We start from the raw sequence: 24,459 nt of genomic DNA, 5'->3' as shown, positions 1-24,459 counted from the left end.
GAGGAGGGGCACAAGGGATGGGCCATGGGAGGTGCCAGAAAGTCTAGGAGGCAGCTTAGCACAGCCACTGGATTGCTAGAATTCGATTGGCAGCTTATCAGCTGTGTGGCCTTAGGCAAGGGACCTAACCTCTCTGCTCCTCATCTGTAAAATAGAGATTCAGTAGTTTCCATCTCGGTAAATGCCTAGAATACTTAAAGACATTACTATTAATCTATCAGGAGGTGGATTTCAAAAGACTCAGGCAGAAAACAAACAAATGAAAAAAATGTCTATATGTTGTTAAGAGAAATTAAGGACTAAAGGGCTTGACTTTAAACTTGGTTTCTAAAAAGTAAAAATTTTCCCTGATTATAAAAAGTATTCACACTCATTGTAGAATATTTGAAAACTAAAGAAGGAAATAAAAAACCATCCAGACATAAGCATCTTTAACAATCTGGTGTATTTCCTTCCAGTTTTTCAAAAATGCATATATTCATACTTTTTCTTTTACAAAATTGGCATTGGGCTGGAGTTTCCAGTCCCATTTTTCCACGTGGCATTTTCCATTCAAGAATATTAACAAAAGCCTCCCTTTTGGAAGCACTTTTTGGCCAGGTCTGGATGGAATGTTTTACATACGTTATCTCATTTTATCTTTAGGCAGCTTTTATTGTCATTTTACAGATGAGGAAATGGTCTCCAGGTGTTATATAACTTTCTGAAAGTCTGGGTCACAAAAGGTGAGCCGGACTTGAGCTCCAGTCTGTCTGACTCCAAAACCTGAGCACTTGATCGCTACACTCTGTTGCTCCTTGGCGGAGTTAAAAACAAAATTTACCATATTTCAGCTCATATATGTGCCAAAATTTACTAAACCAATTTCTTATAATTGGTATTTGGCACAACTGCAATTTTTTACTTTTATAAATAATGCCATGATGAACATCCTCTCATATAAAGCTTAACTGAAATGCTGGCTGTTTCCTTACGACAGATTCCTAGAAGTAGAATAACTGGGTCAAAGGAATGGATTTATTACAACCAAGTTGCTTTCCAGAAAGATTATGCGAATTTGCCAGTTTTTAATTTAAAAAAAAATCTGTGCCAACTTGCCAGGTACAAAGTACTAACTTATTATAATTTTATGTGCCTTCCATTGATTACTGGTGAGGTTTCAGTTTTTAAAATGTTTATTTCTTTTGTAAGCTGTCCTGACTTTTTTTCTATCTTTCTATGGGTTGTTTACAGTTTTCTAAATTTATAAGGTTTTGGATGACTGTATAACACTTTTCAAGCTTTAATGTGCATATGATCACTTGGAAATCTTGTTAAATATTGATTGTGATTCAGTAAGTCTAGGGTGGGGCCCAAGACTGCATTTCTAACAAGCTCCTGGGTGATGCTCTATTGGTTAACTATTGCTGGGTAACAAACCCTCCCCAAACCTAGCAGCTTAAAATGACTGTTTCATTTGCTCATGATTCTTCAGGTCTCTCCTGGGGTCACTCACAGGGCTGCAGGCACCTGGCAGAGTTACTGAGACTCGATGGCCTAGAATAGCCTCTTTCACACGTGTGGGGGTTGAAACTGGCTGTCAGCTGGGCCTCTAGTTCCACGTGGCTCCCCATCCTGCAACCATCTAGCCCTGGCTTCTTCAGATGGTAGACTCAGGGTTCCAAGAAGGTGAGAAAAGACATTGCAAAGCCTTTTGAGGCCTAGGCTCAGAAGTCTCATAATGTCATTCTGCTATAATCCACTAATCAAAGCAATTTGCTAGTCCAGCCCAGCCACCGGATAAGGAAACAGACTCTACCTCTTGATGAGAAAAACGGCAAAGTCACCTTGCGGAGAGGTGTGCATATAGGAATGGAATTGTTGCAGCCATCTTTGCTAAAAATGCACCTCAGATGTCAATGCTGCTAGTTCCTCAACCCCTGTTGAGTAGCAAAGGTGTAGACAGTGATTCTGCCCCTTGGCTGCATATTGGAATCACACGGGAGCTTTAAAGTACACTGATGCCTGCCAGAAATAAAGATATGGCTGCTCCGGGCATCAGTATTTTTTAAAGTCCCAAGTGACTCTAATAGGCAGCCCAGTTTGAGAGCCTCTGCTTTAGAAGTCTCCAGAATTATTCCCAAGTTTCCAGTCACGTGTTTGGGTGGGTGGTGGTAAATGCAGGAGGAGCCGGTTGGAGTAGGAGGAGGACTGATGAATTGAGCTAGGGAGGTGCTCATGGACATCCAGGTGAAGAGGTCAGCAGATTACTCAGAGATGAGTCTAGAACCCCCGAAAGAAGTTTGCAGTGGACACGAAGACTTGGGAGTTATGACTGGGCCAGATACAGCTAAAGCCAGGGCTCCATGGAACTCGCTTTGGGAAACCCTCAGGATGCACGTAGTGGGCTGTCTGCTCAGTGCAGCCTTCACGGCTGGTGAGTGCCTAGGAAGCAGGGACAGGGTGTGGGGTGCTATGAAAGATGGCAGACACTTCCAGGTCAGTACTGTGGACACAGAGATTCTGTCATTCAAGCAGCATTTTTGAGTGCCATCAATGTGCCTGGCACATTATTAAGTGACCGTGGAGTTGCCTCAAGGTTCAGCTCTGACAGCAGACGGCAAACAGGTTGACACCGTGAATGTGCGGAGAGAGGAGGCGTCTCAGCGGCTCACGGCAGCCTCTGGCCACGGCCTGCCTGGGACACGCTTCCGTGAGACCAGGGGCCACTTGTGGGGAAAATGCATCTCTTAGCCAATTGTGCCTGGCACGTGGGCTGGGCAATAGAAGAAAGCTGACATTACTGGGCACCTATTAGGTACCAGGCACTGTGCTTTCAATGTGTTTTCACTGAGCAAAGCCAGGAGGAAAGGCGGAGTGCAGTCGTGGTTAAGGGTGTGGCTCTGGCACCTGGTAGCCTGGGTTCAAATGACTTAACCTCTCTGAGCCCGTTCTTCCTTGTACACATCATTCCCAAGAGGGCTCAACAAGTTCCTCTGTATTCGGACCCTAAAGCAGTCCCCAGTTTCAGAGAAGCCCCCAATCAATGTTAGCCTTTGCTGATGAATCCTCATGCTCCCTCCAGAAGGCAGGAAGTATCCTGGTTTACAGGCGAGAGAACCGATGCTCACAAGGGTAAATGACCTGCTCGAGGGCCATGCAGTTCAGGAACGGAGCCAGGATGCAAGCCACGGGCCACGCACAGCGGCAGGGCTCCTGCTGGCCCCTGCTCCCACCAGGTAGTCGGGGCACAGGCCCCTCCACTCCTCAAAGGATAGGTCATCCCAGCCAATACTCCTTCCCTTCCAGGCTGTGTCAACGATCGGAAAAAACAGCTGAGGCAGCTGTTCTGCTCCCTTCAAGTCCAGAAGAAAGCTTCCAGTTGATCCCCGGCTACTGGGAGGAAAGCGGCCCTGGGAGGTGCCACCCAAGCCTCTCCCCACCCCCAGATTCCAGCACAGCAGCACCTCACAGCATTCGTCTCCCTCCCTCCGGCCTGGCAGCAGCTTCGCTGGCTCAGCAGCTGCTGCTTGCTGCTTGGATTGGCCCCTGGATACCTCCACCCCATCCCTGGGCATCTTTGCACCAAGAGACAGCCAATCCCCAGGACTGGATGGGTTTTAACCTTGACAGATTGGCTTGGCTATTGGGCCCAAAGAGGACAAATGCAGCAAGTTCTGCTACCCCAGAGAGATCACACCTAATAAATGAGCACAGGTCTGGCTCAGAGGATGCTGTTGGCTGCAGCCAAGTCCTCCTGGCTTTGATACTTGGACGTCTCTCAGGTCAGTGCTGAAAGGGTCCTTCAGGAGCAAGAGTTCAGAGGCTAAGGAACTTGTCTTTAAGCTGTGCTTGCAAAGCAGTTACTAGACTGTGTGTTTACTGGGGGTCTGGGGAAGTGCTGAGCCCGAAACACATCCTCTCCTCCTTGCACATCAGGGGAACCCATGGGGCTCCCTGACCACCATTTGAAAACCAGTGGGCCACAGTGTGGACAAGGTAAGGATCAGGAAGCTGCTTAGGGAGGGTCTCTGCAATGATGCATTTATCTAAGTCAGCTGGGTGACCTACATGCCTCTTTGAGGTTGGAAGGTAAGCTTTTTAAACCAGAAAGCCTTGGGCTCATGGGCAAGGTCACTTGGGGAGTTGGGTCCAAGTAAATATTTCTGCATTTTTCACATTCCTACATTTCTAAGCCTCCTCTTGGTTTAAGAGGGGGTGCAGGGGCCAGGCGAGGTGGTGCCCGCCTATCATCCCAGCTACTCAGGGGGCTGAGGCAAGATTGCTTGAGCCCAGGAGTTTGAGGCACCAGTGAGCTATGATCCACCACTGCCCTCCAGCCTGGGCGACAGAGTGAGACCTTGTCTCTTAAAAAAAAGTGGGGGGGGAGGGGTTGCAACAAGGGTAGGCTGATGGGCTAATGGCTCCATGGGGGACCTACTCCCTCACTCTCCTTGCTTCAGGGCAGTTATTCTGACTGCAAGTGGCAGAATCTGACAGCCTATCTTAGGCCCAAAGGGAAGGTTTTCAGAAAGAAAATACTGGCAAATCCAAGGAGTGAACGAGCCAGCTTTAGGAAGGCCAGAAGCCAAGCTACTCTGGACCTTCTGCCGCCAGAGCTTGAGGGCTTCTTCCTTCCATCCTTGTGATGAAGCAAGGACATCCCCAGGCACAGGCTGCAGGTTCCCTATTTCCATGAGAAAGAGAGCTAGCCCCTCTCTGGGCTAGCAACCACCCAGCCAGGTGGGAAGGGGCGACATCCCAATAGTGAAATTGTGAGCCGGACAGTCATACCAAAGAGTATCTACCAAGGTGAATTTTGCAACTTCCTACTTAATTTACATTTAAAAATAAGCAATGTATTCATACGGTTTAAAATCCTTAATTCACAAAAGGGTATATGGTGACATCTCCTTTCCTCCCACCCTTGTGCCCCACCCCCTCAGCTGCTGTTCTGAGGGAAGCACATGGTGCTCAGACACAAACGATGAGCTTTAAGACGCCTGTTTTGCCCCTTGCTTTTCTCACTGAATGTATCTTGGAGCTTGCCCCTTATTCTCAGTTATAGACGTGAGGCATTCCACTATTGGGAGCTATTGATTCCTTTAACTAGTCCCTCGTGGATGGGCATTTAGTTTGTTTCCAATCCCACCTCCCCACTCCTTAGGGCCGTCATGGGGAAAACACACAGAAACTTCCGCAAAACAAGAGGATGCAAACTTGGAGGTCTGGGCCAAATTTGGCTCATGTAAGGTCTTTTATTTGACCAGCACCCACATTTTTAAACATTTTCTCAATTAGTCAGCATTATTTAAACGCCAGGAGATTCAACTTAACAATCCAAATTTCTAGTTTCTCTTGAAAAAACCATACTGGCCCGTGTTCCTACATAACTATCGGCCAGAGCCAAGTGGAGCGGGGGGAACAGGTGAGGTGTGCCCTTAGCAGGCTGCCACTCGTTACCTGCCCGTCTGGTCCCAGTTCATTTCAAGCAAGTACTGCCTCCCCTTCAGCGGTGGCATCCTAAAAGGAGCCGTATGCCCTCAACTAAGTAAAGACCAGAAGCTGCTATTCATTCAGTCAGCTAACGTTTATTGAGACCTCAAGGAACACAAAAGACAGTTTTGTCCTCACGGCACATTCACACTAGGACCTCAGACCACCGAGGCAGACGGGACTCTGAGCAGCGCTGGCCAGGCCCTGCTTTCAGAGGTGGTGGAGGGGCATGCCTGACACGCGCAGCATGTTAAGCGGCGGCCCCACTCACCCACCCCTGGTGCAGGACTCTGCAAGGCCCTCCTGACTAAAGAGGACCACGGCGGTTGACAAGCAGCACGCACTCCTGGAAGCAAGCGGGAAGGAAGGGCAGAACTGGAGGCAGTGGGGAAATGTGTCTGCCCCACAGACGGCTGTGGTGCACACAAGGCACCGAGAGTCTGTCCTTCATTCACAAACCACTCGTGAGCTCCCTGCTTTGTTCCAATTCCGCTACACTTGCCTGAAAACACCTCTCCTCTTTTCCGAAAGGGACGCTGGGATGACATCCCGCTCTGGCCCTCTCCGTTCTCCCCTGCCAGGCTGTGTGAACAGCAGGCCATTGTTGAGAAGTGCCCGTTGCAGTCATTCTCACGCCCCCGCAGGCACTGCCCCACACACCCACTGGTGGCCGCCAGGGCCCGTCAATAGGTCTTGTGTGCACTGAGCCCTGGTGGTCAGGTCCGGCAGACAGCGGCAGGCCGAGGCTGCCCTCCTGCCATCACAGAGCAGCCAAGCACTACGCACAAAGAGGCTCCGTACAGGAGTCGTGGCCGGATTCCTGATGCCTGTCCCTGTACAGGGCAGATGCTGTCTTTGCAGGTTTCAAGCCTAGAAGGTCCTGAGTCCTCCATGACCCCAGGGGGGATGCTGGTCATCGGTCCCCCATCTTGCTTCTTGAGTCTCATCCTTTCAGGATGATCTTGAGAGCTTTAAGCTCGTCCTGGTTGAGGGGGGTCAGGTTAAAACCCTTCAGCTCCGGTTTGCCTGGGGAAGAAGACAATCCGTCAGCAAGTCAGGCTCCTGCTGGCTCTGGAGTCAGGCCCAGGAAAGGGGCTGACGCTGCATTAATGCTGCCAAACCCGGCCTCGAGGTTGACAGGGATGGGTCTCAAATTCTGCAATGCACCAGATGAGGTATCATTACCCACTCCTGGGTCACCATGAACCCCCAAAGTCCTGGCTCTGCTGCCCAGAGACCTCCAGATTTTTGCCACATCTATGACCAATCTGGAGTGCTTGGGTGTATCCAGAATTTCAGCCCTGACCTTGACCACCTGACTGAAGCCTTCTGAGTTTCCTTAGTCAGAGCTACCCTGCTCCCCAGCCCAGACAGTTCCTGGGACCTGGCAAAGCTGTGACAAGAATAAGATGCTACAAACCTCCCTGCCCCCATTCTATCTCTGGGCAGCTACGAACAGCCACTCACATGCTGCCCAGGCCACTGCCCGCCTCTGAGGGGCTTCCCACCCCTGCCCTGCAAAGTCTGTGCTGATGGCTCTCTGCCTCCTGGTTTCCAGTTCCCCCAGGCCCATACCTTGGGCCTCAAAGAGGCGGTTGACCTTCACTTTAAGTTGTTTCCGGAGTTTTTCTATTTCTTTATCCAGATGTTCCTGATCTGAAAAAATGAGGTGGGCAAAGAGAGGATGAGGTTATTCCACAGTCTGACTGACCCAGGGAGTTCAGACACCAGCCTCTCCCCATCCCCCTTGAGGGCAAAGGCACTTAGCATTCGGGAAGGAAAAGAGGACCTCAGAGACCAATGGAGGAAGGACTCAAGGATAGAAAGGACGTGACCTGCCAAGACCACTCAGCCAGGATACACTAGTCCCCTGACTTCCAGGTCACTGACCTTTTGTGGTCAGTGGATGGGGAAGGCAACACCAGGATTTAGACCACCCTCTAAATTCAGAATATATGGAAAATTCGAATGCAAAAACAAAATGAAGCACCTATAGACCTGGCCCAACCTAGAAGGCTGGAAAATGGATTGCTGAGGAATTTTACAAACCCAGTACATCAAGGTAAGGAGTTTTTAGAAAAGTGTGTGTGTGGAAACATGTGACCTAAATAATCAATGGGTTAGCCTAATGCTCAAGCTTAACTTAATTAGCCACTGTAAACAGAAAAGGTTTCCTAGAGTCACGGATAGCCTCTGAGAAGAGTTGGTATGATGACAGAGACAGTTATCAAAGCTTGGTGATCAATCAACTAAGATCACCCAACCAACTCCACTTGCTCACAAATGACATTCTGGCTAGTCTGTCTTCCCCGAAGACTTTCATTCTTTGTGATGGGGGAAGCCCTGACTGGCCAAGCCTTGTCGCCTGGGCAGCGGTTCTGTTTCTCATTGTAAATGAGTGAACCCAGTGCCTCATGAGGTTATTTAGCCTGTGTCAATCCCTGAAAACCCTGATGATGTTCCAGAACCCCTCTAGGTACAATGACAAAACCACATTTGTGGGCCAACAGAGCCAAAGTCCACAACCTCAACCCAGGCAGGTGACCCCCTCTGAAAACTCGGTCCGAGCAGCTTCCAGCCCACTGCCAAGCACAATGACGACTTTCAATTTTACAACCTCATGATATTACTGTGTGTTTTTCAACAGAACAGCAAGAGACTTCTGCAGGCTGGATCTAGTTTCCTCTGCTAACATTTTGATTTAAAGAGGTATGGAGACACCCTGTCTTTAGGGACTGAGGCAACCCTGCTGGTCCTCTTGGCCGTATGTTTTCAAGGGTATAAAAGAGAAAATACGCATGACCTGCCCCCTTCCCAGCCAAGAACCCATTTGCTCTTATGATGCTTTTTTTGCTCTTATGATGCCTCTCCAAAGAACTTCCAGGATCCTGGCTCTGGAATTTTGAATACACGCAGACCCTGTAGGTTCACTCCCCACACACCTGCATTTTCAAACCCAGTCTCTTTTGCAGGGGATGTGAAAAAGAAAAGCTCACTCTCCCAGGCTCCTTTGCAGCTATCGGTGGTCATGTGACTTAGTTCTGGCCAATGGAATGCTGGCAGGAAGTCCCAGGGAGGATGGCCTTATTGCCAAAATAGAAGGCAAGGCCATATGTGGAGAATGCCTTTTGCCTTTCTTCCAGCCTGGACGACATGAGGCCTGCATGATGACACTGTAACGGTGAGAATATGCTAAGGTGCCACTGCTGGGGCACAGTTGGACTGCACGCTTCTGGACCACTCCTTACATGAGAAAAATAGAACCCTATGTCCTTAAGCCTCAATTTTTTCAGGTTTTCTCTTATTTGCAGCCCAACTCGTTCCTCACTGATAAACAAGTACTATGCTAGGCACACACACTGTTTTATCTCAACTTCACAACAACTGTGCTACGTAAACACATCCCCCTTTTAGAGATGACAAAATAACCCACAGTGGCAGAGCTGGGATTAAAACCCGCATCAGTCTGAACCCTGTAACACAGTCACCTCTTATCAAGCTGCCCAAAGCCTGACTCTCAGTTCTGGTTTAAGACCAGAGCTGTGACAGAGGCAGCCATATCCCTGACCCACCCCAGGAGGCCTTACCTTTCTCAATCATCTCCTTTGTCTGAGGGTGAGGCATCTTGATGAACATGTTCCCGAAGCAAACCATCACATCTTCTGAAAGAGCAAATGGTCATTCCTTCAACAAATGTTTTTTTGAGCACCTACTGTCTGCTAGGCATTGTTTTAGATGCTGAGAACATAGCAGAAAAATACAAAGTTCCTGCCCTCGTGGAGTTTGTACTACAGAGGAATAGAGGGAATAAATAAACAAAGATATGATTTGTCAGACCCTGATAAGAGCTGCAAAACAAGGCAGGCTAAGAGGGAATAGGGAATGCTGAAGTCGAGGAGGAACTTATTACTTATACCAGGGAGTCTGAGAATGCCTCGGTGATTATGTGACACCTGGGCAGAGACCCGAAGAAGGTGAGAGTATGAGCAAGACAGAGGAAACAGGGAACAGCAAAGGTCAGCGGTGTGCTTGAGGTGTTAGAACAGTAAGGAGACCAGTGAGGGTGGAGTCATGAGTAGGGGGGAGTAGAGAAGGTGATACTGGAGCGTTCACCGGGGGCTGGGTTACGTGGAGTCTTGCAGGACTCTGGATTTTACTCCAGTAAGGTTAAGGAGCAACTGGAAGGTTGCACACATTTCAATGCACTCTCAACAAAACCCAAACTTCCTCTCTTGGCCCCCAAGGCCCTTCATCACGGCCTGGTCTCTGCTGCTCTCTCCAGCCATGCTTACTCTCTCCACGTGTTTGCTCTGCCACAGACAGTTGGCTTCATCTATAGGGCATCTCCTGCATATTCTCAACACCCAACACCTACCCCAAGTCCAATTCCGTCTGTAGCTTTCTCAGTTTTCGATTATCTATTTTACACTGTTTTTCTCATCTGAAGAGCACAAGGGCAGGAAGCGTCATTTTCACATACCCCCAGCACTCTCTCAGTGTCTGGCATCGTCGAGGAGCCGGGAACTAGCAGCCTGTCACGGGAGTGAGCAGCTGGAATCCCGAGCCACAGTCTGTGTCAGACTTGCAACACTGGCTCCCCATCTCCACGGGCTGTTTCAGTTTCCCACAAGGCTGAGTCACACATCTGTGGCCTCCTGCCTGGTCTCTATCGGGGACAAGGTGATTGAACGACAGGTCTCCAGGGCTGCAGTGGGGAAGTTTCAACTTACCAGAGAGGCTGAGATCCTTCTGCAGGGCCCTCAGGCCCTCTCGGTTCTGATTCCTTTTAGTGTCCAGGTCCACAATCTGAAAACCACAGGGGCAGGAACTCAGCTGCCTCTTGCCCCAGCCTGTCACCTCTTGACAGACAAGGGGTTGAAGAGACAAGGCATCATTCCTAGGTGACTTCCAATGTCCTACCTAAAATGGACTGATGTGCGAGTCTATTTCTTCTCCCACTCAGTTTCCGAGTTCTTAAAGACAATGCTTTGTGCAGGTGCCTTTCCCCCAGAGAAGGTGCTGCGAAAATGTCTGCTGACTAAATGGGTAATTTTGTATTATCTACTCAAACTTTAGGGCATATCGGAATTACTGGGAAAGTGGAAACTCCTTCTGTACACATTGCGATTAAACAGGCCTAAGAAGCTCTATTTTTGAACAAACTTCTCCAGGTGACTGTGACCTAGTATTAAGAAAAACCCAACAACACAAGACTGCAACAGCAGAGGTAGGCGCACTGAGATGGTGACGACAACGCAATAGCTACTAAGGAAGTGAGGAGGCAGTACGGTACGCGGCTTCAGAGTGCTGGCTCTGTAGCTGGAATGCCCAGGTTTGAACCCTGCTGCCAGCTATAAGCTGTGTAATTTCACCTTCCTATTTACTGCTCGGAAAAGCAGAGATAGAAACAGTACCTACCTCACACAGGTTATTGAACCAGAAATCAAATGAGTTAACGCAGTACCTGACACACGACAGGTACTCGATAAACCTTAACTGCTCCTGTGATTCCCATGCAGCCCACCCTGACCCAGTATTTCATTTGTACGCTCTTCCCCCTCTCAGTACCTGACTGGCCACCCCAGCATTCTACCTGGAGATGACAGTCATGAATCATTCTTGACTCCTGCTCCCTCACCCCTTTATGTAACCTTTATCACAGCGTACTAAGTCTATCTCCAAAATATATTTCTGACCCATTCACTTCTCTCCATCACCACCACCTGATCCAAACCCATCTCTCATCTGGACCGTGGCAATGGCCCCTCACCCATCTCCCTGCCTCCACCCAGCAGCCAGTGGGATCCTTTCAAAACCTAAATGCAATTACATCACCCTCCCTTCCCTTCCCTCCCTCATGAATTCCCTTCAAAGACTTGGCACTTAAGTTAGAACCTGACCCAAACACTACAAGGTCCTCCATAAACAGGGCCCCACCTTCCCCCACGTCCTCGCCCCTGCCCAGTCACAAGGCCCCTCGGGCCTCTTTTCTGTTCCTCTTCTCCCCCGAGGGCCTTGACTGGCCGGTGCATCCAGATCAATGAGGGGGCCGGGGAACTGCATTTTGAAACAGATGCTCAGGGAAACTGCCCAGGGTCGGGATCCGAAGAGCACGGTAAGGGGCAGAGAAAGGATGGAGAGGGAATACCCAGCACAAAGCAGGCGCTCACTTAACACCAGCCGAACGAGTGACGCGCTGCGTCGCGTCAAGCGTTTGACCCAAGTTAGCCCACAAATGCCCCACGTCTGTCGTCTCGGAGCCGTTAAACCACCAGCCCAGGTCAACCCACTGCGACCCCGCGCACTTTGCTACGGCTCGCCGCCAGGCCCCAGCGCCGCGGACGGGCCTCCCACCTGCCGCTTGTCTGCCAGCACCTCCTCGGCCAGCTCCTCCACCTCGACCAGGTACTGCAGCACTCGCTCCGCCTCCGGTGACAGCATGGCGCCCACCAACTCCGGCTGCGGCTCTGACTGGACCCAGATGAAGATCCGCTCCGGCCCCCCTCTGGCTCCCACCGCGCACGCGCCGCTTTGACAACACTTCCGGCGCGCCTGCGCATTTGAAAGAAGGACGGTGGTGCGCAGGCTCCAACGCGCACGCGACAGCCGGAAGCGAGAGGCGGGGCCTAGCTTTAGAGGCGTGTCTAGCGCGCCGCCTGCAGGCCCAGAGAGCGCAGTCCGCAACGGGGCCTCTTGCCACCTCCTCCCGCCCTTCATATATTTCTTGAGCACCTGCTATGTGCCAGGCAGTTTCCGGCGCTGAGGATGCAGCAGTGAACAAAACAAAATCCCTGCCCTCGTGGAACTTCGTCCTAGTGGGAAACGACAATTAATGACAAAACAAATAATTATATACTATGGCAGGTAGTGATTAGTAGTGGAGAAATAGAAATCATTCTTCCCATTTAAGGAACACCAAAAAGGCCCATGTGGCAGTGTGACTTATATTTAACCTCTGACACCTTCGGTTTTCAAATTATAAAATGGGGAATGAATAAAAATCCCCCCCCCATTGTCTCTCCACAGGATTGGAAGGAGGCAGGAATCATTTTTTTTTTTTTTATTTCAGCAAATTATGGGTGTACATATGTTTAGGTTACGTGTGTTGCCCTTGGTTCCCCCCCCCCACCGAAGTCCGTGTTTCAAATATGTCCATCCTTCGGGTAGTGCGCATTGCACTCCTTGTGTATACAAATACCCGTCCCGAATCATTTTTAATTCAGTTTGGCCAGTGTTCACTTGAGCCCATGGGTGTTGGGCCCACGTCCAGAGTAGTTGACCTAGACCTAAGGAAGAGGCTGAAGACTGGGCAGTGGGCAATGAAATGCTACCTCAGAAAAGCAAGTCAGCGTGGGCTGTAGGACCAGGAGGACTTCTCAGAGGGGGCAGGCAGATGGAAAACGGCTGCCCATCTGAACCAGAGGTTTCCCTAGAGATCTTCATGCCCAAACCCCTCATTGTATAGTTGGAAAAACCAAGGCTCAGAGAGAGGCAAGGACTTTGAAAAGTCAACAGCAGGACCGATTCTAGAACTCTGACCTCCTGCCCTGTCAATCCCAGCTTTTTATTTTCCCCTTTTGACCTCTTATAACCAAGCCCTTTCACACTCCTTATCTTACTTGAATTTAAAAGCAACATTTGTGTGGAAGAGATTATTATTGTCCCATTTCACAGGTGCAGACTGAGGCCAGGAAAAGGGCAGTGCCTCATTGCATCGCAAGCCAGGAGGGTGCGGAAGGGCTCTGGTGTCCATACCACAGCTGCCTCTGGGCCCTAAAAAAAACCCTCCCCCACATTGTGGCCCCGCCAGCCCCAGCAGCACCTCCACTTTGCCTGGCATTTGGCTGCCGTCAGCTCATTTTCCCTGCAGCCGCCTGGCGTGGGGAAGGAGGGAGATTCATTAAGGATTCCTCATTGAGGGTGAATTTGTCGCCAAACCCAGGATGTTTTGTGTAAACACCTTCTGGTTCAGAAACGCAGACACAGGCCCTGTGAAGAAAAGGCGGCCATTCGCCAAAGGAGAAATAGGGCTCACCAGGCATCCCCGGGGCCTGAACCCTGCACTACATCTCCGCCACCTTAGGGCCCAAAGAGGGCTAGACCAAGTTGACCTCTGACCCCTGTCAGGTGGGCCTGGATGGGAATGAGCTGAGAGAGACTCCCACATTAGCAGCTTCTTGGCAGTGATTGGCCCTTAGAAGCCACCTCTGGCCACTAGAAGTGTTGCGGGGGGAGTCATAGTCGTACTCAAGACCTTGAGATGGTCAGACCCTGGAAGACTCTTGGAGATCACTTAGGTTCCAGCAAATATTTATTGACTTCCCAGGCCCTGTAATAGGGATTCTGCCAGGAGCAAAACCAAACGTGGTCCCTACCCTCAGAAACTCTCAGACTGGTGCGAGGGACAACCAACACACGAACAAGTAAATGTGTCATGTCAGGTGATACAAATACTTATAAGGAAAAATCGCACAGGGCAAAGTGGAGAGGGGATGATGGAGGAGATGACATGGTCCGAGAGGGCTTCCCTGAGCAGGTGGCACTTGAGCCACGGTGGGGAGGAGGTGAGAGGGTGAGCCATGGGGTTATCTGGGGGATGAGTGTTCCAGGCAGAGGGAACAGCCAGGGTAGATGGAACAGAGTGAGCAAGGGGGAGAGGGTAGGAGATGAGGTCGGGGAGGGGAAGAAGGCATTGAGTGTACAGGGTTCTGGAAGGCACTGCTGATGTCCCAGCCAAAATCGATTAGGAGGTCACCTGCAGACACTGTTGCATATGGCGGTGGCTTCCTGCTTCTCCCTGCTCATGGATGCGGGTTGAGTGAGGAAGGCCAGTGAGTTAATGCCCACAAGTGTGAGCTCCTACCAAGAAGAGAAAGGAGTTAGTGACTGCATACCCCAGCTTCTTTGCCCATGTGTGGGAGACCTAAGAGGAGGCTGCTACAATTACCCAGACAAGACAGGACGGTCACTGGGCCGAGGGGTAGCCGTGGGGGCGGTGGCCAGCAATGGCACTCTCAGAGCCTTTGCACACGCTCCTCCATTGGCCTGGCTTAATTTTCTCCATGTCTTTATACCTGTGTAACTGCTACATGGCCCCCACTCCTCAGCTCGGCGTCACCTCCTCCCAAGGGTCAAGAGTCCCCTCTCGGCCCCCACAGCTTCCTGGATGCCCCTGGTCTCTGCACTTACTCTACTACGTTTTTTCTCTAAACAGTTCCCTCTCTAGTCGTGAGCTCCTAGGGTGGGGACCTTGTCTGTCCTGTCCACTGTTGTATCTCCAGGACCTGGAATGGTGCCTGGCACACAACAGACGCTCGGTCAGTGTTTATAGAAAGCATGAGTGGACTTTTTACTTTCTAAAATCCAAAGTACCCAAAGACACACAGAGTTAACTCAAGGGTAACTCGTTCTCCATCGCAAGAAGTAGGTGAGTTGAGGCTGGACTGCCACAGGGTCAGGATATTACAGAGGAGATTCCAGCTCTGGGCGGCGTGATCCCTAAATCTTTTCTAACCAGAAGACGTCTACCTAGTCGCACCAGGGCATGCCCTCCATATTTAGCCACCCCAAGCTCAGGGGACTGGAGCCAACAAGAACGATGCCACACCCATTCCCCTCAGGCCCCTTTTCAGGGATTCCATTTAATGGCCAGCACCCCCATCTCTCCCTAGAGGTGACAGCCCTCAGGCTCCTGGGGGTTCCTGAGTGGGGCTCACCCTCCCTCTGAGCTGTAACCCATGGTCACAGGGGGATGGAAGCCCATCGTCCTTGCCCGGGCTGAGGGCGGGTGTGCGTGAATAACTCTGAGGTATAACTTACGCCCCAGAGTCCCCTGTGGGATCAGGCTGAAGCTGCCATGCACACAACTTGGCTGGGATCACAGCCCTGCTCGGCTTCCTGTCTTTCCGGGTCCTGTCCCCTGCCCCCACTCCTTTGTGGTCGAAATCCTCCAAGGCTCCCGTCTCACTCGGTAAAAGCCAAATTCCTTGCAGGGGCCCACAGGGCCCTCCATGACCTGTCCTGCCTCGCTGAGTCATCTCCCGCCTCCTTGCTGTTCCCCAGACAAGCTGGGCCCGGTCCCCCCTCAGGGCCCATGCACTGGCGGCTCCCTCTTCCTGCGCTTTCCCCTGATGTCTGCATGGCCCTTCTCTTAAATGTCACCTTCTCAGTGAGGTCCTCCCTGCCTCTCCTGCTACTCCTGATCAATTTCCTCTGCTCTGTTTTTCTTTCCTTTTTTCCATAGCTTTTGTCTCCTCCCAGCATGCTATGGAATTTACTTATCGTAGTTGTTGTTAATCTCCCTCACTGGAAAGGAGGCTCCATGAGGGCAGGAATCTTTGTTTCATTTGTTCGCTGATGTGTCCCAAGCATCTAGAACAGTGCCTGGCCCATGGTTGGTGCTTGCTAAACATTTTTGAATGAATGAGGGGAAGAAACAGAATTCTCTTTTTTTTCCTGTAGAGATGAGGTCTCGGTTCTTGCTCAGGCTAGTCTCGAACTCCTGACCTCAAGCGATCCTCCCTCCTTGGACTCCCAAAGTGCTAGGATTACAGGTGTGAGCCACGCTCCAGTCCAAGAGCGGGAATTGTAACTAAGGCTGATTCTCCCTGAGGCCAGGCCCTTAAAGTGGGGATTAAGAGCCGCAGACCACGCTGGGCCTTGTCGACTGAGGTTAAGGGGATGGGATTTTGTCCTCAGACCCCACTGGATGGTTTTGAGCAAGCGCCGGTGTGATTGGGCTGACCTTGTGAGAGTCCCCTCTGTGCCCCCGTCTGGCTCTGGAGATGGGACGGGCTGGAAGGTGCAAGTGTGGTGCAGTCCTCGGGGTTGCATGTGGCTGTGTTGGAGTGGGAGGGTGATGATGGAGGCATGGGGAGGTGACAGGCTGTGGCTGCACTGGGGCTGGGAGAGAGCAGCGAGGGAGGCCGGGTCAATGTCCTGATTCTCCGACAGCCTGGGTGGCTGCTCTACCAGGTCTGGCCTGTGAGGAGTCCAGGCCCAGCCCCCCAGCTGCTGACAACATGCTCCTGTCCAGCAGATGGTCTGTTTGCTCGCCTGGGTGGTCCCCAGCTCCTCCCTGCACTTCCTTTGTGCCCTTGGCAGGTGGAGGAGAGGCCTCCGCGCCCTCTCCTCCCCTGACCGAGAGAATAATCCCTTACATTCATGCGATTCTCCTCGTGCCCTCACTTCATCCTCCCACATCCCGGAGTAATGTAGAAAGCTGATTCCCATTGGGCAGATGAGGACATTGAGGTCAGGAAAGGGGATGGGACTCTCCCAAGGTCATGCAGCCAGATGGGGACACCAGGTGGGGACATGTCTCCCGACTCCCCACGCCTCAATTTTCACCAAGCAACAGATGGCCCCATGGCTTGACTTGAAAAATCTTAAGTGACCCTAAAGCCCAGAATGTTCCAGGCCTCTTCGAGCCAGCTTTTACTACTACCTTTAACACTAAATTCATTCATTTTAAATTCCATGAATAGATTCTTCTTATCGAAAATGAAAGCATTACAGAGGAGACTAAAGTTTCTTTTTGACCCCCTCTCTCCCCATCTCAGTTCCCTCTGGTTTGGGTGTGTCTTTTCAGAACTGCGATATGCATTTAAAGACGTGGCTATGAACCCAGAGAAAATCTGAGGGACTGTTTCGAGGTGGCAGGACAGGAAGGCACGGCACACAAACCTAGCACTTTGCAGCTTTGCTCTTGGACAGCCTTGACTGATATATTCAGATCTCCCTCTTATTTTCTAACAGCTGCAAAATATTCCATAGTGTATGAACACTATAATTCATTTGGTTATCTAGTTTTCTAAATTAAAATTTGCATTTATTTTTCATGCACTAAAGTACAGAGGGTTAAGTTAACCCCACCTCTCAGTTCGTAGCACATGGTCATGATTTAGTCTGCAAGAACCCTTTCTTGTTTATATTATTTTCTCCTTTTCTCCCACCTCTACTCAATTTTGACCTCGCTGAAACCCTCTCTACTGTTTTTTATATATGTCCTTATTTTTTTTGCTTGCTGCCCCCACATATGTCCTTAAATATGCAGAACTTCTTGCAAAATGCATAGTGTTATTTTCTGTGTTGCTGTAGCTTATAAATTCTTATTGAGATATTGCACACAGAGAAGAGTACACAAATCATGGTGTACGGTTCCTGAACTTGCAAAACCTGAACACATCCATGTAACCAGCACTCAGGTGGAAGAAGAGAGCATAAGCAGCCCCTCAGGGCCTCCGAAGCACCACTTTTTAACAACCAGCATCCTTTTAACAACGCAGATTAGTTTTGCTTGTTTTTGAACTTCGTACAAACGGAATCACACCGTGTATGCTCTTTTGTGTCTGCCTTCTTTTACTCAAATTTTTGTTCATGAGATTCATCTCTACTGGTGTGTATAGTTGTAGATCGTCCACTCTCAATGCCATCGTGTATTCCATTGTATGACTATGCCACAATTAAACCATTCTACCTACCATTGGTGGGCACATGCGTGGTTTCCAGCTTGGGGCCATTACAAACAATGCAGATGTGAGCATTCCTGTGTGTGTCTTTGGGTGCATGTATATATGCATTTCTGTTGTGTGCATACCTAGGAGTGGAATGGTTAGGTATGTTCAGTTTCAGCAGATACTAATAAACTGGGTATATATTTGTAATCCACGTAAATATTTTTGAGTTGTAAGTCATGTTCCTTTTCCACTTTTTTTTTTTTTTTTGCCTCTCCTGATGTTTCTTAGATCTTTCTATGTACTCTAGGTAACTCTGGTTCCTTGCTCCTGCAACTCCAGAGGACTCCAGAGCTGCCTCCCCCTCATCTCACTTGTCCACTCCTTGGTTATGGGTGCCTGAGTCGCCTTTCTCTTCCCACCAACACACACAGGGCCACCCTGAATGTCTTAGTGTGGTGTTGCCTTGTCATGGGGCACACACTTCTGTTTCCTAAATACTGCCATGCGCCTCTACAGCATGGCCGTACCCGTTCACGCTCCTACTCGCGATGCACATCCTCGCCGACACAGGGCATATCCACCTTTCTATGGCTTGCCAGTGGTCATAAGTGTTGTATTTACTGAACCATTCTCTTGTGGATGGACATCTGTTTTCCGTCTTTGCAGATTATAAGAAGTGCTGCAGTGGTCCTTCAGGAACATACCTCCTTATACTCGTCTTTGAGTTCCATTTCTCTTCTGCCCCATCTTCCTCCACTCTCCTTGAGCCCTAGTTCCTAAACACATGCTAACGTTCCCACCTAGCTGCCCTCGCTCAGGCTGTGCCCTCCCCTGGGAATGTCCTTTGCTTTCCTTCTCCACTTGTTGAGTGCTTACTCTTCCCTTAATGACCCTTGTCCTAGAAGGCCCTGCCCAGGAGGGTTGCTCTCCTCTGGTCTCCCAGAGGGACTTGGGTTCTCATTTTCTTCTGGCATCAGTCACCTTCCTGTTTTGGACTAGACCAATTTTTTTCATAGATTGGGCTTTCTCACCAACCTGGGAGCCCACTGAGGCCAGCAGCTCTGTGGGCTTCCCCATGGGTACCCAGGACCCTACGAGGGTGCTCAGGAGCAGTCTGCTGAATAATTGAGGCCATGATCTAACAGTCAAGGGAATTAGGGGTCTAGTCTCCCTCTCCCTCTCCTTTTCTCCCTCCCTATCTTCCCCACCCACACCCACAAGAACCCTTTACCAACTCTCTACCCCTTTACCAACAAGAACCCTTTGGGAGTAGCTCATTCCACTGGAAAGAGGATGGAACATTGAGTCAAAACTTCCCCTCTCTTGGATGGGGGTGGGTGGCTCCACCCATCTGCAAAGTGGGTGTTGGCATTCACTCATTCACTCAGGACAATGGTTATCGAGTGCCTACACTGTGCCAGGCCCTGGGATCCAATGGTAAACAGGACATGCCCAGTCCTGGATCTCACAGGCTTTTAGCCATGAGGACAAAATTGACATCGGTGTGTGTACTAGTCCTAGTTGGGATAAGGCTCAAATGAAAATCTCAGTGTCCAATGAGATTGTATAGAGGGTGGTCCTATCCTAAATCATGGGGTAGAGATGGAGGAGGATTTCTTGAGAAAGTAACATTTAAGCTGAGATCTAAGGGTGAGTAGAAATAAACTAAGCTAATGGAGACGCTATGGTAGGGGTAAGGTAGGGAAAGTGCTTCAGCCAGAAGAAACAGCAAGTGCAAAGGCACTGTGGCAGGAGGGAACCTGGAGGAGGCCAATTTGGCTGGAGCCTAAGGAGAAGGGGAGAAAGGGGAAGGAGAGGCTAAATGGATAGCAGAAGCTAGGTCATAATGGAAGGCCTGGCGGGCAGAGAAAAATTGGAAAGTAGACTCATTCACTTTCTGGACACCTATTAGCCAGGAGCTGTGCTATATCAGTGAACAAGACAGACAAGGTCTCCGATCCCACAGAGCTCACTGGGGGCAGATAATGACATTAAGCAGAGGAAGAATAGCTAACCTTTATAGAAGACTTATTATGCCGGGAACTGTACTAAGCACTTTCCACACACTATCTCATTTGATCATTACCACCACCTTATGAGGTAGGATGCCCATTTTATTGAAGAGGAAACTGAGGTTTAGCAAGGTGAGATTTACCCATCTGTAAGAAGTCTTGAGGACTTATTGCAGCCCGTTTTGAAAGGCCTTTTGCAAGCGCTTTCACTCAATGCTGGTATATGGAGGATAAACCGGCACAGTCCCTATGGAGGGCATCTACCAAAACTATAAACACACACTATTCAATCGACAAGTCCACTGCTAGGAATTTACTCTATAGATAACCAAAATGGTGTGTCCACAAAGTCATTCACTGAAGCAGGTTGTAAGGGGCAGGAGACAACCTAATTGCCCACGATTTAGGGGAGCGGTGAAGTAGATACGGCACATGCATGCAATGGAATGTTCTGGTACTATGAAAGAACGAGGTGCTCTCTGTGCGCTAATATACAGCACAGAGATAATCTCCAAAAATGCTGCTATATCAAAAAAACGCAAGGCACAAAACTGTATATAATTAGGCTGTCATTTGTTTTAAAATGGTGGTGGGTATCGAGATAGGAAGAGGAGAGAGAGAATAGAGAAGCAGAGGCAGGGAGAGAGGGAAAGAGAGAGAGACACACACACAAGAAATCTGTACCTTGGTTGCCTTTGGGAAGGTGAGCTGGCGGCTGGAGGACAAGGCAGGAGAGTCACTTTTCAATGTGTCCCCTTTGTACCTTTGAGTTCTGAACCATGCGAATATATTAACTATTTGATAAATAAATCCAATTACCTTTATTTAAGCGACTTTTGGATTCTATAGGGGAGAAAGAGACATTGGAATGGAGAAGGCATCCCGGGATTGTTGAGTTGAAGGTGTCTTAGTGATTCTCTTGTTTTACAAAGGAGGAAACTGAGGCCTACAGAGGTGAGGTGGATCGCTCAAGGTCACCTGAGCAGGTAATGGCAGAATCAGGACTGGCTGTCACCAAATTGTAGACCTGTGCCCTTTGCTGTCACACAGGGCGTCCACTATGTGCCAGGCTCCAGTAACCTCTGAGGGTACAGCAATGAACAACGTAGGCAGGACTGTTTCTTCGCAGACTTTATCTGCTAGACAAGAAACAAATAAACACGCATTCTAATGTCAGGTGGTGATAAATGCTATGAACAAAAAATAAGGCAGGTGAGGAGATAGAGTGTCAAGGGGGAAACGATCAAGAAAAACCCCTCTGCAGAGGCAGCGTTTTAGAGGAGACAGAGATGGAGCCTTGTGAATGTCTGGGGGAACAGCAGGAACAAAAGCCCCTTGGAAGGAAGAAGGCTGGTTTGTTAAAGGAACAGCAAGAAGCAGTGTGGCTGGAACAGAGCAAGCGAGGGAAAGATGGTAGGAGGTGAGGTCAGGGAGGTGGGCAGGATAGGCATTGTAGGCAGGACTGAGGACTTTGGCTCAAAGTGAGGTAGGAAGTAGCTAAGAGGTTCGAAAAAGATGTGGGATCTGATCAGATTTCCCTTTTAAAAAGGCCCCTCTGGCTGAGGGTGGAGATGAAACATTAATTAGGAGGGGACGGAGACACTGCAGGAGAAGGCTGGGGCAGTCAGGTCACCCAGAAGAGAGGTGACAAGGCCTTGGCCTGGGGCAGTGTTGTGAGGAACAAAGGCTGAGTTGAACAAAATGGTCCTTTAGGGCCTCTGCATCTTTGGAATTTGGTAACTTGGTGAATTGTCTCAGCACATACTAGCTAGGGGAGCCAGCCACTGTTTTTCTTTTCTCATAATCTCTAGGTTTCTCTTCTTGGATTCTGGGTCTGAACAGACCCGGTGATCTGAGGCTCAGATCGGGGACTCCTGCCGACCCCCTCCCTGCCAGCCGACTCCATCCCCACCTCCCAGGGACAGATGGGTGGGCGGCAGGAGCAGCTGGGCCTTGATGCCTGAAGGGCCCTGGGGGAGGGAATTATCTAGAGTTCATAACCCCTCTCTGCCTTCCAGCTCTCGAGTTAAAAGCCCCAAATGTCATGCCCCAAGAGGCAGGGGTTGGAGGGTGCCAAGAGAGGGGCAGAGCAAGATGCTTTTCTGTCCTGCAGCTGCCCACAGGGGACAGGGACCTGGAGTGCTGAGAACTCCGGGAAGCTATTAGGGCTGAGGCTGAAAACTGGTGGCCCTCAGGCTGCATCTAACCCACTGACTTATTTACTTGGCCTGAACAGTGTTTGACTGGAGCCAACGTTTAAAAATTGGAGCCAACGTTTAAAAATCAAGAAATTTTACAGTAAATCCATATTTCTGACTTCTCTTGAATAATTAAAAAATCTGACCATACTGACCACCCATTCCCATATTACAATATCCACAGGAGCAGAGTAGCAGCTGTCCCCATTATTATTTTATTTTATTAATAAGTGAATACACTCACATGATTCCAAAAATAAAATTATAAATAGGCATATAATGAAGTCTCCCTCCCATCTTTGCCCCCCTTCCACCCAGTGCCCCTTTAGTAATCTCTTCTTTCCTTACGTAAACTTGCAAAACTCCTTTATGCATATACAAACACATAAAATATAGGTTAGTGTCCCCCCTGTTCACCCAGCTTCACCCCTTGTTCTGTCTCTTCTGTCCCTTGCTTTTCCCCGTGGAAGCCTTTCTGTGCTAGGACGTGGAGAGCTTGCTGCTACATGCCATCCCATCGTCAGGCAGTCCCATAATTTATTCAGCCAGTTTCCCACTGATGGGCATTTAAGTCATTCCCAGTATTTGCTGTTGCGAACAATACTGTATCAATTTTGTCGTGCATAGTTTGCACAGGTGCAAATATTTCAGTAGGGACTAAAGGAAAATTATTAGGAACTGGTCCGAGCAGAGTGTGCAGTAGTCGAGGACTGAGCCCTCAGCGAAGCTAAGCGAGGAAACACGACGAAGGCTGCTCCTGAGAGTGATTCCAACAAATCCCAGAGACTATGCCCTTGGGGACGAGGGAAGGGCTCCCAGGTTTGCTTCTGCTACTTGCTAAATATGAGACATCTGTCTGGGCCTCAGCATCCCCATGTGTAAGATGAGAGAAGGGCTCAGGGAGCTGGATGAATCTCACAGAGCCTGTCCATTTTTGACCAGTCGTGGCCCACCTTCTCCCTCCACACAGCCAGCCCTGAGTGTGCCTGGCTCGGTCTCATTGCAGAGCCTTTGCCCAAGCTGTTCCCCCACGCACACTTCTGCCCTCTGCGCCTGGAACGAACTCTCTGTACACCCCTGTTGGCCTAGTCTGAATCTCTCGATTTGTGAGCTACTAGGAATACACCAGTCCAAACTCCCTCAGGGCAGAGTCCCCCTTAAGGTACCCCCCTGTAAGGTGGGTCACCCCCAAACCTCAGCCGCACTTCAGACATCCCATCTAATCCTTCCTCTATGTCACTTCCTCCAGTCGCCTGAACTTTCAGCATAGAGTTCTTAAATGCCAACTCTGCTACATCCTAACAAAGGGTCTTGTGACAGCACATCCCTGAGTCTCAGTTTCCACCTGAAAAGTGGCTGGGTTGAGGATAACATGGGACAATATCAGTAAAGTTCTTAGCACAGCCTCTGACACTTAATAATTTCATTAAGCCACTGCCCTTATCTGAATTAGTCACCTTGTTTATAAAATGACAATAACAGAACTTATTCTATAGGGTTGGTCGCTCATTCCTTAATTCATTCGATGACTTTTATAGAATACGTATTGAGTGCCAGGCACAGCACTGGGAACTAGGAGATTTGGTGATAAAGAAAATAGATGAATTGTCCCAATTCTCATGAAGCTACCAGGAAAACATAAGGAGATAAATAGCCAGTGTGCTGATATTAAGAAGGAAAAGACTAAGGTTTTATGGAAACTCATAACAAGGGGGTGTCAGGGAGACTTTTCTGAGGGATAGAGAGCTGGGTGGGAGATCCAGGAGGGCTTCCTGTGGGAGACATCACCCCAGTTAATAATTACCATTAATTATCCTCACCAGAGCCCTAGGAGGATGGCATTAGTTATCTTCCATTTTTCTTTTCTCTGAAGTTAAAAGAAATGAAGTGACTTGCACAAGGTCATGGAGCTAGGATGGGATGGTTGGGTTTCCAACCCAGATTTCCTAGCTCCAGAGTCTCAGACTTAAAAACTTGTCCTTTACCACCTCTTTGGATAGGCCAATCCTGGGACACAGACAGGTGTGAGAGGTAGAGGCGCTGCCTCCATTTGGGTGAAGCCCAAAGATGGGAACGTAACTCTGCCAGGCTCTACCCAGACACCTGTGAGAGGGCAGAGATTTAGACACATGCGGGGACTGGCCTGGGACTAGAGTCTCTCCCCTGCCTCCCACCATCCAGGGCTCTGTCCAATCAATCCATGAGTCTCCCTGCCTAGGGTTGTAGGAGAGAAAAAAAAGGCAGAGTGTTCCTTTCCAAATCATATTGGGATTCAGACCTTCCAGCCCAATTCACAAACGTGCCCACTAATCTAAC

At 49.6% G+C, this 24,459-nt stretch overlaps 2 protein-coding genes across 2 annotated transcripts in view; one reads left to right on the top strand and one right to left on the bottom strand.

Annotated features, from left to right (window-relative positions):
- TTLL9 (tubulin tyrosine ligase-like family member 9) overlaps positions 1-3,365 on the top strand; it is a 34,872-nt gene extending 31,507 nt beyond the window's left edge. Inside the window, exon 13 of the mRNA XM_012665723.1 lies at positions 3,289-3,365. Coding sequence (XP_012521177.1) covers positions 3,289-3,365 — 77 coding nt within the window. The remainder of the gene's footprint in view (positions 1-3,288) is intronic.
- A 2,214-nt stretch (positions 3,366-5,579) lies between these two features.
- Positions 5,580-12,043, bottom strand: PDRG1 (p53 and DNA-damage regulated 1). The gene is made up of 5 exons (XM_012637743.1): positions 11,830-12,043; positions 10,206-10,281; positions 9,063-9,137; positions 7,051-7,131; positions 5,580-6,501 (listed from the first exon to the last, which is right to left on the bottom strand). Exons 1-5 carry the CDS (start codon positions 11,914-11,916, stop codon positions 6,419-6,421), a joined length of 402 nt encoding a protein of 133 aa, XP_012493197.1. The 5' UTR covers positions 11,917-12,043; the 3' UTR covers positions 5,580-6,418.
- Positions 12,044-24,459: the final 12,416 nt, after the last annotated feature.

This window comes from Propithecus coquereli, unplaced genomic scaffold (assembly GCF_000956105.1).
Source record: "Propithecus coquereli isolate 6110/MARCELLA unplaced genomic scaffold, Pcoq_1.0 Scaffold122, whole genome shotgun sequence".
Lineage (NCBI taxonomy): Eukaryota > Metazoa > Chordata > Mammalia > Primates > Indriidae > Propithecus > Propithecus coquereli.
Note: the sequence above shows the minus strand (reverse complement) of the source record. Positions and strands in the feature narration are given on the sequence as shown.